The sequence below is a fragment of the Impatiens glandulifera genome, chromosome 2 (genome assembly GCF_907164915.1).
Source record: "Impatiens glandulifera chromosome 2, dImpGla2.1, whole genome shotgun sequence".
NCBI lineage: Eukaryota > Viridiplantae > Streptophyta > Magnoliopsida > Ericales > Balsaminaceae > Impatiens > Impatiens glandulifera.
In genome coordinates, this window is record NC_061863.1 from 66,454,372 (window position 1) to 66,469,496 (window position 15,125).

Sequence of the window (15,125 nt, forward strand, 5' to 3'; positions counted from 1 at the left end):
TGTTCAGAATTTTTAAAATTTATTTACTAACTCAATCATGATTCGGATTGTAATTATTTTAACTAGCATGTATCCCGTGCATTTGCACGATTAATAATATAAAAACCATGAAAAAAATATTACGGTAAAATTTTTATGTACGGGTCAACCCACAATCCGACCCAAGTATCCATTTACTTTCACATATATCCAAATTAACCACAGCTCTCGACCCGGCAATCCGGACACTTTAAAAATTAAGCATCATTATATATATAGATAAGTTAGAATGAGAAAATAAAATGATGACGTGTAATGATTTTGAGGATGTGGTATATTTTTATAAAAAAACTTAAAAATATTAATATATAATAAAATTTAAAATATATGATATTTTAATATTTTGGTTAATTGATTGAGATTGTGATAAACGAGAGAGTAAATTATTTTATAAATAATACAAAGAAGAAATTTAAAAAAAAATGTTTTCAAAATTGAACGTCTTTATTACACTTCCGGTCTTTATTACTACTTCCGGGCCCGCACAAAAAAATATATGTATATATCTTAAGAAGTCACGTAATAATGAGTGGTAAATTTCTTGCATAGTGGTTGTTATAAAAATAAATAAATAATAGATTTGGTTAGTTTGCAGGTAAAATTGACTGTGTCCAGATTTATAAAATAAATAGAAAGAGGTAAAAGACAAATTTCATCTAAAGAGAAAGGAGGTTGTTATTGAAAAATAAGCAATTATTACATTATAGTCAAACATAAGGGCCTATACATATATATGTCCTGATTAAACACCCCCAAAAAAATTCAACATGAATGACCAAAAAATCTAAGTTCATCGAACATCTTCTTCAACCGTCAGGAAATGTATTTATTATTCTAGTCAAAATCAATTTGCATCATAACTATCCATTTTGATTTCTTTTTATTATAAATTCAACACTGATTTATTGATATATACATATATATATATATATATATATCACAAAATACAACTCAGAAAATATAGGTACAAATGTTTCTAAAATAAACTTAAAATATAACTGCATAAAAGAAATCACAACAAAGACCCAAAATCATTTGGGTCAATCTAACAAATGAACACCTTTTTTTCAATTCAAATATTCTAAAAATAAAACAAACAATAACTGATGTATTCAAATATTTGTTATCATTTATAATATAATATTATACAAGGTTGATGCATGTATATAATCGAGTTGAGCCAACTAATCAACTAAATTATACATATATTTCACCTTTGCGGTCATTTTTGTACTCATTAATTAGTTTCCCCATTTTCAAACTATTATTCAAAAAAAGAGAAAAGAAATGAAAAAAGAAGAATTAACTTTAGAAACTATAATATCTCTAAGAATGTTGATAACAAACCAAAAGAAGAGAAAAAATAATGAAACACATGTACAACATAATTTAAGAAAATAAAATACAAAGTATTCAATTCGATTTGAAACAAGTAAAAAAAACTTAGAGAATGTGGAAGTCAAATCACTTATTTTATTTTTGATAGGAATTCTCAATAAAACTACATTAATCATGTAAAAGTCATATCTTAATTATGTAGAAATCTATATACATGCAATACAATCATATTATAAAAAGAATGTCATAAGCAATGAGTTCCATTCTTGGACCCACTAACTGCATGCGGCAATGCCCAAACAAAATAATGTGAAACCAAACATGTTACTAATTAATTATTAATTTGGCTGCCATGCACTAACCTTAACTTGTGCAATTTCATGTTTGAATTCTGTCTCCACAGGATTCATTGAACATCAATCCAAACCTCAACACAGTCAAACTTAAAACATTAATTTGTGTATAACATAAGCAAGACTAGCTAATTAATCAATGTCACATTAAAGTTCTTTAATTAATCACATAAATAAAATAATAATAATAATAATAACTTGTTATGTAATTAAGCAATGAAGGAATAATGCATGCTTTGTTTCTTTCTTTTACCTCATCTGTTTAATTGTTTTTTCGACTAGAGTTGTTTACATGTTCTGCTCCTAAACTGCGGAGACTTGCGAGGGCAGATTTGAGTTGGTTAGTCCGGGAGTGCTTGGTCGATGGGCTTTCATTTTTCTCAACCAATTCGGTTGGTTGACTCAAACTCATACCGGAGAGCCTAGAGAAATTGACTAAGTCATTACTTTATCGTCATGCAATATATAGTTGGCAATAAACCTTCCACTAGTAGCTTTGTAGTTCTTAAAGCCTTTGGCCTTATTGTGAGAATTGTTTTTTCAGACTTTGTAATTTGTATTAGCTAATGATCATACACTTTAATTAACTCTTTGGTGTTGGAGATCCGAACCCATTTTTTTTATGTAGTTGGTTCAATTATGTTAGGTAAGGAAGTTGAATTTTTTTATGAAGAACGGTAGACGTACTATCATAATATCTTTAGGAATTTGTCATATTTTGTTAAAAAACACTTTTGCAGCAATTATTTTATTTATTATGTAAATTATATCCATATTTCAAAATAAATTGATGTTTGTAATTGAGATGATGTAATCATAATTTCATTTGAAGACTCGTTTAACTCAGTAATTAATAACTATAAACTCTTTTAGTTCGAGTTATCAAAAAATTTTTAAAGCAATCACACCTAATTGAAAATGGAATTGAGAGTTACACATGAGTATTGGAGTGGTGGGTGTAGTAAATCACCTTTTTTTTCATGCCCTTAATTTCATGTTTGTTGTTCATGGGACAAATATTGCCATAAGTAGAATGAAATGGGGTATGGGTTCCACTAATATTTCTTTTGTGTGTGTAATATCAATGGTTATTTGATTTGTCTTTTCTTTTTTAAATATTTTGTTTTTAATAGTTAGGTTGCGATTACTTTCACAAATAGTCACCATCTTTTGATAGTAATGTTGAACAATTGTCCAAAAAGTCTATTCAAACCTCCCATTTGAGATATTTTGTATCACGTCCTAGTGAAATTAATGGATGTCTAAATACAAAGATTAAATAATAATATGTTTGTAGGGTCTAATTTATTATTTTTAATCAAATTTTCCACTTTAACTTAGTTAGAATCGAAATTTAGATGTTTAATACCAAAAAAAAATCCATCTAAATTTTGTAAGGTCTAATATAATGCTCAAATAAGAGTACCAATATCTTGTCATTTCTATAAAATGAATGGTAACAATTTTTACCCTAGTTAACATTATATTCCCTTGAAGTTTCCAATGGTATTATTTTTGTTTTCATTATTTTTCTTATAAATAGCCATCAGAAATCTACTTGTTTCCATGAACTTGTAATATCATCTTACTTAATGAAATTTTTAGGTAAATATTTGATATTTCAATACAAATATTATCATTCAAACCGCAATTTGTGATTGGATTCCGAAAATGGGAGAATTCAAAGATCAAATGCATTAGTTTCACTTGGTCAACGTAATCTCTTCGTCTTTTTTACATTAGTTATACAATAGACTTTGCCTCTAATAGCTATAATTGTTAATTTGCTTAAAATATAAGTTTTATTTTTCATGTAATCTATACTTTAGAGGCTTAATCATACTTTTATTATATTTCATTTGAGGTTCAATACAATTAATTTAAATCTTGACCTTATTTATTTTATACATTTGTGATCATACCAAGGTACTCAAGGGGTAAGAGTCGACTTAAGTGACCAAAATGTCACGAGTTTAAACGAGAGGTCATGATTGTGAGGTGTAATGTTATTTCTCCTTCAATTCCAAAAAAAAAATATTATTTTATATATTTGTGGTTCAAGCTAATAAATTTAAATTTTGGCCCTTAATTGCATTTAATTTTCTCGTATAAAAGTTCTATCTTATCGAGAGTCTACTAACTCACTTATTAGGTAATGTTGAATATATATTTTATGTTTATTAGGTAAGTTGAATATATATTTTATGTTATGTTTTGTCTTTATATTTAAATTATTCTTATAATTTTTAATATATTGAATTATTTAAAAGTAAAAATTATACACTCATTTTAAATATATAATTAATTTTAAATATTTTATAGAATTTACTGCACAGATTTGAATAAATATTAATTTGTTATCATTTAATTATTAAAAACATATACAAATAAATATGAGATGAATTAAGCCCAACAACCTTGAGGAAAAGCTCCTACGGCCCAGCTCTTAAACCCATCCCTTTATTTTCTTACAGATTAGGTCGCGCCTCTTCTTCTTCATCAGTTCTTCTTCAGTTGTTCTTCTGGTTTGAGCTCCACAGTTACCATTGTTGCAGCGTTTGTAGTGGGAGCTAGAGCAGCAGCGGCTGGAGAAGCTAAAGCAGTAGGTATTCTAGTTTGTTGATTGAAACATGAATTATAATTGAAGATATGCATGATGTTTATGATAGTCTTTGATATTATTTGCTATAATCATGGTGGTCATTGACTAGGAATGAGATTGATGACTAGATTATAGGGATAATGATGAACATTTACTAGATTAAGACTAGGTTTAACCCACTTCCAAAGCTTTGGAGAACATCGTCTAAGAGGAATTCATCACTTGAAGATTTCATTAGTGAATTTGGAGGAATTATTCATAACTCTAGGTGTGAACGCCAATGCAATCATAGGATATCTCTCATTTGGAGTTCAAATGTTGGGCTTTGTTCTCAAGGCCAAATCATCACCGTGCAGGCCAATTAGACCTAATTTAATTTCCAATCATCAGGTTGAGTTAACCCAGTTCAAATCCATTCTACTTCTGTTAAACCCCAAAACCCATTAAATCATTTAAACTAGCCAAAAACTCAAAGTGGCACGTTGTACACAACACCGAGGCCCTTTCCTACCAGTAACCGAACACTGGACCGACCCTCAATCACTGGTTCAAACGACTTGTACTTGTTGACTCTAAACAATTAAGCTGTCTATTCCCCTTGTTTCGATTCTTTAAACAATACAAGTTTGTTACTAGCAAAGTTACAATCTCCGCCCATCCTCCCTAAAAAACAGACTAACTAACAATCACCGACCTCTCTCCATTCCTCCTCAAGTCTGCAACGTCATATTCTCCCTACGAGCAAGCCACAGTCTGGAATCTTGGCGAAGCTTTTGTTGGCTTATAGTTAATTTATTGTAGAACTGTTTGTTTGCTAGTTTGCCGTTATTTCATAATTTATCATGTAGATTTTGTAATTATTTATATGAGTTTGAATGTTTCGATATTTTTCATGAATTCAGAAGGTGAAACGATACAATGGTGCGACCATATGGTGTTAAAGGGCTTAAGAGGAAGAAGAAAGAAAAGTATGCTGAAGAAGAAATAGAACAAAAGCTCGAAGAAGTGGAGGCCGAAGCCCCCATGAAGAAAGCAAAAACAGAAGATGAAGATGAGACTGAGCTTGGTGGGATTCCAATCTCTATAACCGATCAGAAAGCTAAACCTGGAGTTATATTCATCCTTGAAAGGGCTTCTCTTGAAGTAGCTAAAGTTGGAAAGGTCTGTTACTTTTTCTATTGCAGATGATTCCATTTTGCTAAAATATGTTTTGCAATTTTCGTGTATCCTAAAATCAATTTTGATTGTTCATGTTTTTTATTATGTGTTCAGGGTTTTCAGCTTTTGAGTTCAGATGAACACGCTACCTTCATCAAGAGGAGTAAAAAAAATCCGGCTGATTATCGCCCTGACATAGCTCACCAGGTTACAGATTTTCTATATATCATCTTTTTAGATCTGTAGAAGCTTTTTGTTTTCATCTTGGAGTTTCACTCTAGTAATCAAAGCTCTGGTTTGATTACTATGCTTGTCTGTTTAGAACACCCAGCATAATTGTTTTTATGTCTGTTTGGATGCAATCTTGTAGATGTGTTTTTATCCCAGTATAATGTTGTTGTGTCTATATGTATGGTTTTAGTCTCCATAAGTTAGTAGGAACATTCAATACATTTGCTCCAATTCATTCCATGTTTTTCTGACTTTCATAAATCTTATCATTCTTTTTTAGTTTGTTGAATATTCATTGCATTTCTTTGTCTATAGATAAGATTAGATCTCGTCTTAATATACTCCATAACTATTTGTTTTAATGAATTCCTGTGAATGCCTATTGGTATTGAGTTTCAATTATTTGTGCTGTGTAGGCCATTCTTGCCATTTTTGATAGCCAGCTAGCCAAGGCTGGAAGATTGAAAGCTGTATTTGTGAGGACGGAGGGAAATAATCTTATTGAAATTAAGCCACATGTTCGTATACCAAGGACCTACAAACGATTTTGTGGTCTCATGTGTAAGTTTAATTATTATAAATTTGCTTTCTATTTGAATCTTCACTGGATCATTGATGAATAATATTAGCATTTGCAAAATGGGTTACAGTGGAGCTGCTGCAGAAACTAACTATAACCGCAGCTGGTACACGCGAGAAACTTATGAAGATGGTTAAGAACCCAGTAACTCAATATCTGCCCCTCAATTCCCGTAAAATAGGTGAGTAGTAATCAGTGTGGAAGTTCTTGGAAGGGAAATAAATAACAATGGTCTTGTGTTAATGTTCAACAGGTTTCTCAGTTAGCTCGGAAAAGCTGGTGGACATGCACGACTATGTGACCACTGTTCCAGATGATATGGACTTGGTTTTCGTGGTATGTGTATATGTATATGTGGTGAATGAATCAGGTTATATATATATTAAATCTGTCTGTTATTATTGCTTTCAGGTTGGTGCTATGTCCCATGGTAAAGTTGATGACCATTATGTTGAGGATTACTTATCAAGTGAGTTTTTGTTCTCTTTTGTATTAACATTATTGTCTTAAATATGAACACCCTGATCCAATATTGTATCTGGATGTGATTATGTTTTGAAACTAAATTTAGTCTGGATCCAGATCCAAAAATATATAAATTATATATAAGTGTTTTCCAATGGGTCCTTTTTCATTGTCAAATTGAAATAAATAATATTTTTGTTTGTTTGTTGCAGTTTCGAGTTATCCATTGAGTGCAGCATGCTGTATCGCAACGATATGTGGCGCTTTGCAGAGGAAGTGGAAGATTTTGTGAACACTACTTGTTTAGTAGTAGTGCTTTTTGTTCTTCCTCAATTTAATTTGGTGGAAATAGCCAATGTACTAATAGTGATTGTGTGACTTTTCTTTTTAATATTGTATCAACTTATTATTCTAGACAAGTTTTAAAAAACTTGCATTATTTATAGGCTACTTAAATTCTCTATTTTGGGCAAATTCAATAACAGTAAAATAGAAACACATGAGTCTTAATTCTAAATGGTAATCTATAATCAATTTGAAATTTAAATCGAAGTAAGATTTATAAGGTTAATTATTTGAATAAAATTTTAATTTAGTATATATATATATATATATATATATGCTCTAATTATAACATTCTTCCCTATTTAAATGCACTTGTCTCCAAACCAAAACCCTATAGAAATTACAAAAGAACAAAAAAATTATAGAGAAGTTCGAAATATTATCTTGCTCATTGGAGAGGGTTTTCTTTGATATGTTTTGTTTAGGCTAGATAATTTATTTAGCCGCATCGAATTGGTCATCTCGTATTTTTTAATTTGAATAATACTCTCAATCTTTGGTGGGTCGTCTGCTACTTATACCTTACTCATTTCTTGTAGCAAAAGAGATAATGATCTGGAGTTTTTTTTCTTTCTTATAAGTATTTTTTTTTTTTTTTTTTTTTTTTTTTAGAAAACAAAATACTTGGAGATTTTTTTTACCTTTATTAGGTATCTTATAAGTAATTTTTCACTATTTTGATCATATTTGTAGATGATCAATATAAATTTTATTATTGCTCGGGTAGAGATTCTTCCGCATTGCTTAATTAATTTGTTTAATTTGCTCTCCTTCATTGTTCATTATTATTTAATTCAAATAAGTTCGTATTTAGAGTTACTCCAAAAAATTGTGTGAATTATGTCAGGTAAATTTGATTTTTTATATGATAATTTTTTTTATAAATTAATATTTTATTTACAACTCTTTATTTAATTTAATTAGGAATAATTCCTTTTAAAAAAAAATGCATTTTATATATCTAAAAACATATAATTCAATCTCTATTTTATAATAATAGTAAAAAAATATATAAATATTATATTGTTTATTTTTTATTTTGTGTATACCACATAAAAATAATATTTTTATATTTCAAAAGAAAAAAACTAAATGGCTTTGTTTAGATTCAACTTACTATGAATGCTTGACTTTACCACTGGTTCTAAAGGTTAATGATGGATTGAATTTATAATCTATTTGAAATTTAAGAAATTTAAATACCACTAAAATATAAAGGTATATGTGGATCTAATTGAGTCAGTTTTTGGATGAATTAAATTTTTTTTTTACTATATTATTTATAAGGTTACATGTTAATATTATCATTAAAATAATTGTTTAAATATCTGATCCTATAAATCTAATAATTTAGGTTGAGATATGTTTATAAACATGTTCTAAATAAATAATCAAATATAATTAATTACAAAAACAATAACTTATAATCATAATTAGACATCAACATGACGAACTTAGGATTTCGAATTGGGGTGGCTTGAAAAAAATTTAGAGTACTTAAAATAATAACGAGAAAAACAAGTATATAAAAATAAAATTTTACAATTTTTTTAATAATTAGATAAAAAACACAATGAATTATATTAAAAAAAAATAAAAAATTAAAGGTAATATCATATTTCTACCGTAAAAAAAAATAAAATAAAATAAAAAAATTTCGATGTGAAGTTCAGCCCACCCGAGAACCTACATATATTCGTCCATCACACCTAGTTGTCGAAAAGAGCTTAAAATGTTTGAAAATAAAAATAGTTATTTAATAACACAATAAACATATATAATATATTTTTTTTTGTTGAGAGCTACTTAAAATATTATAAAATTAAAAATAAGATATAAATAAGTAAAGTAAATAATATAATATAATATTTAGGGTAATAATGACTAATCTTGAGCCCAATATAATTGTTGAAAACAAAGCCCGTTAAAAGCTAAATAACCCAAAAGTTAAATTATTTTTCTCTAGTGATCATTCTCGTTTGCCCTAGGTTTTCTTTATATAAAACATCTTCTTTCTTTTTCGTTCAATACAATTGCAAGAGTTGAAGAAGAAGAAGAAGATGTCTATCAGTGAAATAGCATGCACTTATGCCGCCCTCATTCTCTTCGACGATGGCATCCCCATTACGGTATGATGAATGTATCTTTATCTTTACTAATATTATATTTATAGATTTGTTTGTAATTAATTGAGATGTATGAACAAATGGTGGTGTATTATATTGTATTCTAGGCTGAGAAAATAGCGACATTAGTTAAGGCCGCCAATGTATCAGTAGAATCTTACTGGCCCAGTCTATTCGCAAAGCTTGCTGAGAAAAGAAACATTGAAGATCTCATCATGAATGTCGGATCTGGCGGCGGCGGAGCAGCTCCTGTTGCTGCTGCTGCTTCAGGTGGCGCCGCAGCTGCTGCCCCTGCCAAGGAAGAGAAGAAGGTAACTTATATATGTTTGTTTGTTTGTTTGTTTGTTTGTTTGCTTGTGTAATCAAATTGAACAAGATTTTCAGACATAAAAAGAAATCATATCTACTTTTTGTACATAATGCAGGTGGAAGTTAAGGAAGAAAGTGACGAGGAAGATTATGGTGGATTTGACATGTTCGGTGATGAATAGGACCCCGACCTTCTTCTACCAATTTTTTTTTTATATTGCAATGACTTTGATGAATTTTCAGTTTGATCTCCATATGGTTATTTGAAATTGAACAATCTATATATCTAATTTTACAAGACCCTTTATATATCTATATATTTGTCAATCTATGAATTAGCCAAATGTATGTGATTCATTGACATTTTTAGTTTTTATGGTTTTATCCTTTTTAATGCCCTGGTTCGAGTCTCTTTTCATTCTATGAATTTATGTGGATTTCATATTTATTAAACAACAAACTGCTTAATTTGAATTGAATTATTTGTTTTAGAAGAATTGATGTTTATAATCAACACTTTAATAAACTATTTATTATGACCAGCAAGTAATTGTTCATAATTTATAATCTACATTTATATGGGTTTCAATGTTTTAATATTTTTCGAGAGTTCAAAAGGTGAAAAAAAATAATGGGGCCACCTTAGGGTGTAATAGGGCTGATGTGGATGTGGAGACCAAATCCCTAAGAAAACTAAAGGAGTTATAGTCAAGGTTCAAATTCGACCCTAACGAAGAAAACTAAAACAGGAGTTATAGTCAAGGTCGTCAAAATCGAGAGTATACGTAGTCAATTATAAACTCGTAAAATTTAGAGTTTAATTTAAAAAAATAATTATTATATATTATTATTATTTATATATATAATTAAGTACTTTGTACTTAGCCAATTATAAGAAATTTTATATTTTAATATAAAATTAATTAAAAAAATAATAATAAATAAATAACACTATAAATATTATATTTATAAAATTAATTATATTAATTTAAATAAATAATAAGTTTATTTTTTAATTTAATTAATATAAATTTATTTTTTTTAAAGTAAAATCATATAAAATTATAAAATCTTATTATCAAAAATTTAAAATAATCAGACTCGTGAAATCTTAAGATTTTAAGAGTTATACTATTATTATAGTATTTTGTAAATATAGTATTTTATTTTATTTGTAAATATAGTATTATTAATTATTTAATTAATAAATATATATATATATGTTATAAATAATTAATATATTTTTCTATTAATTATATTAATATATTTTTTTATATATTATGAAATTTATGTATATTTTATTTTTATTATTTTTATTGTAATTATGATTAATATATTTTTTTAACTTTGGGCCACAAATTAACCTTGGATTGCCTAATTAAAATCATCACATTCTCTCAAACAAATGTTTGTAAATAAGTAAATAATTATTGGTTTGAACTACTATCTATATATATTTGAATTTGAACTAAAAAAACAATAAATAAGTAAAATAAATTATTAAATTTATGAATATATTTATAATAAACCATATCATTATTAAAAAAAAAGTTGTTAAGGAAAATTACTACATTGGTCTTTTTTTGTTAGGATTTTACATTTAATCCATTATTTCATTTGACAAATAATGTCAGTACTATTTTTAATAAATAAAACTTAAATCTTAAAAATCTTTTATCTATCTTTCCCCATTTCATCCTACCCCAAATCACTATTCCTTTTCTTGATCCGCCGTTGAACAAACTTTTGAGTTAAGGAAGTGGGCCGGAGAGATGAGGGTGAGAATAGACAAATTATTATTATTTTATCTCGTACAGAAATATCAAAAGAATTATAAAAAACACAGAAAAGCCCAAGACGAAGCCCAATGTTATAATAAAATTACTTTTAGCCCAATATTTGAAGCCCATTTCTCTTTACCCTAGCGTTGCCCTAGGGTTCATATATATAAAACATTCTCTCACATATTTTCTTTCATCCAACTCTCAAGTCTCAAGCAGCCAGCCTGAAGCCGCCGAGAGTTCAAGATCATCAGAACAAGAAGAAGATGTCGATCAGTGAAATCGCCTGCACTTATGCTGCTCTTATTCTCTTCGACGATGGCATCCCCATCACGGTATTCTTCTTATCATTTTCCATCACCTACGATAATAAATCTATCAATCTTTTATCATATTTACAGATTACATTCATCCTTTTATACATAGATTTAGTTTCATGTATCGATCGACTTATAATTAGCATATATTCTTTGTACCTGTAATGATCTAGGCTGAGAAAATCGCCACACTCGTCAAGGCCGCCAATGTTTCAGTTGAATCATACTGGCCAAGCCTTTTCGCTAAGCTTGCTGAGAAAAGAAACATCGAAGATCTCATCATGAATGTTGGATCCGGTGGAGGAGGTGCTGCTCCCGTTGCTGTTGCTGCTTCAGGTGGTGGTGCAGCTGCCGCTGCTGCCCCTGCCAAGGAAGAAAAGAAGGTAAATAACTTATTTTTGTAATTAAATTGAACAATTTCTTCAAACAAAAGGATATCAGATCTAGGTTAAAGAATAAAGATTGAATCTTTTCCACGTTCAATTCAATGCAGGCTGAAGTTAAGGAAGAGAGTGATGAAGAAGAATTTGGATTTGACATGTTCGGTGATGAATAGGAGATTTATTAATATTTATCAGTATTGTATTTTCAATTTTGGTACAAGAGATTCTCTTTTCTGTTTCTATTGAATCCTTTTTTTTCTAGAACTGCAAACAGTTTTATGGATCACCAGTTAATTTCTTTGCGTTTTTGCACTAAATTGCCAATTGTCTTAATTTGATCAAAACCTTCTTGTTAATTAACTATGAACAAGAATATTTGATATTCTAATGATTCTTCTTATGGGTTCTAAAGCTTATACCTTTATTTCTTGTTTGTTACTTGTTAGATTGTAGTTTTGATGAGAACCCAACATATTTTTATCTTCAATTCATTAGGGTTTTCATAATAGGAGGTACTAATTTTATTCAATTCCCCATTCAATTGCTATATCTATTCCACTCATTTCTAGTTCTTCCTTGTTAGATTGCTGTTTCACATTTGGCTTCTTTATTTGAATGTTTTATGTGCCAACATGTTTTATGATCATATGTCATGTGCTTTTATCTTTGAACAATCCATCTTAGTCATTGTAAATCCATCTTTATATTCTCTATTTTGCATAGAATCGAATGCAATTGTACTTGAATGTTAATCTGGTTTTGTCATGTGACATACAACTTATTTTTAATAATATTTTATACATCTAAATAATGAATATTTTTATTGATTTTCATAAATTTATAACGATAAAACCATCCTTTAACAATCATGAAATCTTAAAACAGTTGTTATGACGACCCTGCCTTTCTTTCACACCAATCATAATAATAATTGTTCGATTGAATTCAAGTTAAAAATACCTCTCTATTCAGCTAGATATCAGAGACTTCTTAGAATTTTGAAAATGAAACTTTTGTTCATAATAAATCTGTAAAGTGAATTGATAGAATTGTTCAGAAAATCCATAAATGAGTCTAACCATAAAATAAACATATGCCTAGGAATAACTTTTGAAGAACAAAACATATTCCACCCAAACAACCTCTCTAGTCTCTGCCTCAATCTCTAATCATAACCCATGCCTAGCTACTTAGAAAGGATTTGAATTTTTGCACTCCCAAGTATCCTCATTTCAATTGGTATTCACATTCATCATCATTCACAAAATTCTAGTACCCTTTCCAAACATCTAAATCTCAGATTATAACCCCATGAAATTCCCTCCTAAGAATAAGATGAGTGTTCCAACCACGTTATCATGCCATTACAGAACTCCCATTCCATTTCCAATTTTGAACTCAATAAGCTTTTACAAGTCAGCTTTCTCAACTTCTTCTAGATCATGCTATTATGTGTTGTTAGATATCAATGTATTCTGATGCAGGCGAAGTCAAGGAAGATAATGATGTGGAATTTGGGTTAGGATTTGACATGTTGGGTCTTCGCTTTTCCACTTCTTCCTTATAGTCATCTGATAGCCACTTCTTTTTCTCAAGTCTTCTGCTATCAGATCCTTTTGGTCAGCACAAATACCGTTCAAAACACTTTGGGTCTCTTCGAAATCAGGACTCACAAATTCAAATGCACAACCAATATTCATTCCCAATTTCATATTACCCTCAGGTTCAATGTGTCACTGTAATTCACAACACTAGAAAGGATGTAAGCCTGTTGCTGCTTCAGGTGTTGCTGCCGCTGGTGGTGCCCCTGCCAAGGAAGAAAAGAAGGTAAATAAAGAGTCTTTTTGTAATTAATTGAACAATTTTTCAAACAAAAAGATAAGATCTAGGTTAATTGAACAATCTTTTCTATGTTCAATTCAATGCAGGCTGAAGTTAAGGAAGAGATTGATGAAGAAGAATTTGGATTTGATATGTTCGGTGATGAATAGGAGAGTTATTAATATTTATCAGTATTGTATTTCGAATTTTGGTACAAGAGATTCTCTGTTCTGTTTCTATTAAATCTTTTTTTTCTAGTTATTGCAAACAGTTTTATGGGTTACCAGTTAACTTCTTTGCGTTTTTGCACTAAATTGCCGATTGTCTTAATTTTGAGCAAAACTTTCTTGTTATTCAACTATGAACAAGAATATTTGATATTCCAGTGATTCTTCTTATAGGTTCTAAAACTTATATCTTTATTTCTAATTTGTTTCTTGTTTAGGGATACTATTTTCTTCATAGTAATGATATTGTTCAAGGAATATTACAACATATTTTTTCTGCATTACACATTTACTAAATCAATTTTTTCTGCATAACAGAAGGTTCAAATTTTATTCAGTTCGACATTCATTTGCTATATTTTTTCCATTCTTGCTGCAATTCTTGGACGTTTGAATTTTTTCTATGTGACCTTGTTTTTTGTCAAAATGACTGAATTTACAATTCATATTCTGTCATTTGCTTTGATCTTAGTTGTGATCAATGTGAATCATAACCAGATAGGAAAAGTTTTCTTCAAACAATCCCACTCGCATTTTTTAGTAACTTTTGAGTGTTTTTTCCAAAACATTTTGTTATCGTATCTTGTTCTTTCTAACTTTTGTGAAAATAATGCAATTGCACTTGTATGTTCATTTAATTTTGTCATATGACATACAACTTGATTTTTTTAATAATGTTTTAATCTTTCTATATAATGCATAGTTTAATAGTTATTCATAAATTCATAATAACCATCCTTTTTACATTTTCTATTGACGACCCTGCCTTTTTTTCACACTAAAGATTAATAATAATAATAATAGCACAATTGAATTGAAGATAATAATAGCTCAAGATTCAGCTCATAATAAATCTTAAGTTATTTGGCAACTTTGAGTTAAATAACCAAAAGAAATGTTAAGATTAGTCTCTAATGATAAACTAATCACAAAATAAACTTACACTCAACTTTTGAGGAGTAAACAATATTCCACCAAAAAAAACTCTTTGCTTCAATCTCTAATCATATCCAATCAATCCCATACTTATCAACTTAAAAAGGATTTGAA

General features: G+C 28.9%; 3 protein-coding genes and 1 long non-coding RNA gene across 5 annotated transcripts; all 4 read left to right on the plus strand.

The window, feature by feature from the left end:
- The first annotated feature begins 4,181 nt into the window (after positions 1–4,181).
- Positions 4,182–7,205, plus strand: LOC124926316 (ribosomal RNA small subunit methyltransferase nep-1). Of its 2 annotated transcripts, none has more exons than XM_047466515.1 (8): positions 4,182–4,332; positions 5,235–5,493; positions 5,605–5,697; positions 6,138–6,282; positions 6,372–6,482; positions 6,555–6,637; positions 6,713–6,770; positions 6,979–7,205. In XM_047466515.1, the coding sequence occupies exons 2-8, from the start codon at positions 5,251–5,253 to the stop codon at positions 7,056–7,058; spliced, it is 813 nt and encodes a 270-aa protein (XP_047322471.1). In that variant the 5' UTR covers positions 4,182–4,332; positions 5,235–5,250; the 3' UTR covers positions 7,059–7,205. The 2 variants fall into 2 exon arrangements, with proteins under 2 accessions (XP_047322471.1, XP_047322470.1); XM_047466514.1 differs by having other exon boundaries at positions 4,184–4,336.
- A 1,894-nt stretch (positions 7,206–9,099) lies between these two features.
- On the plus strand, positions 9,100–9,830 carry LOC124926381 (60S acidic ribosomal protein P1-like). Its single transcript, XM_047466594.1, has 3 exons — positions 9,100–9,240; positions 9,345–9,548; positions 9,663–9,830. Exons 1-3 carry the CDS (start codon positions 9,172–9,174, stop codon positions 9,726–9,728), a joined length of 339 nt encoding a protein of 112 aa, XP_047322550.1. The 5' UTR covers positions 9,100–9,171; the 3' UTR covers positions 9,729–9,830.
- Positions 9,831–11,513: 1,683 nt separating this feature from the next.
- On the plus strand, positions 11,514–12,325 carry LOC124926380 (60S acidic ribosomal protein P1-like). The gene is made up of 3 exons (XM_047466592.1): positions 11,514–11,662; positions 11,818–12,027; positions 12,138–12,325. The coding sequence occupies exons 1-3, from the start codon at positions 11,594–11,596 to the stop codon at positions 12,198–12,200; spliced, it is 342 nt and encodes a 113-aa protein (XP_047322548.1). The 5' UTR covers positions 11,514–11,593; the 3' UTR covers positions 12,201–12,325.
- Positions 12,326–13,794: 1,469 nt separating this feature from the next.
- Positions 13,795–14,228, plus strand: LOC124928212. Its single transcript, XR_007098463.1, has 2 exons — positions 13,795–13,854; positions 13,956–14,228. It is a non-coding gene; the product is annotated as an uncharacterized LOC124928212 (long non-coding RNA).
- Positions 14,229–15,125: the final 897 nt, after the last annotated feature.

Bases quoted from the DNA above. Each gene is read 5' to 3' on its own strand.
- LOC124926316 (XM_047466515.1), top strand. From the start codon at position 5,251: ATGGTGCGACCATATGGTGTTAAAGGGCTTAAGAGGAAGAAGAAAGAA. The intron at 5,698-6,137 runs GTTACAGATTTT...TGTGCTGTGTAG, and splicing joins GCCCTGACATAGCTCACCAG to GCCATTCTTGCCATTTTTGA. The intron at 6,771-6,978 runs GTGAGTTTTTGT...TGTTTGTTGCAG, and splicing joins TGTTGAGGATTACTTATCAA to TTTCGAGTTATCCATTGAGT.
- LOC124926381 (XM_047466594.1), top strand. From the start codon at position 9,172: ATGTCTATCAGTGAAATAGCATGCACTTATGCCGCCCTCATTCTCTTC. The intron at 9,241-9,344 runs GTATGATGAATG...ATTGTATTCTAG, and splicing joins ACGATGGCATCCCCATTACG to GCTGAGAAAATAGCGACATT. The intron at 9,549-9,662 runs GTAACTTATATA...TACATAATGCAG, and splicing joins CTGCCAAGGAAGAGAAGAAG to GTGGAAGTTAAGGAAGAAAG.
- LOC124926380 (XM_047466592.1), top strand. From the start codon at position 11,594: ATGTCGATCAGTGAAATCGCCTGCACTTATGCTGCTCTTATTCTCTTC. The intron at 11,663-11,817 runs GTATTCTTCTTA...GTAATGATCTAG, and splicing joins ACGATGGCATCCCCATCACG to GCTGAGAAAATCGCCACACT. The intron at 12,028-12,137 runs GTAAATAACTTA...AATTCAATGCAG, and splicing joins CTGCCAAGGAAGAAAAGAAG to GCTGAAGTTAAGGAAGAGAG.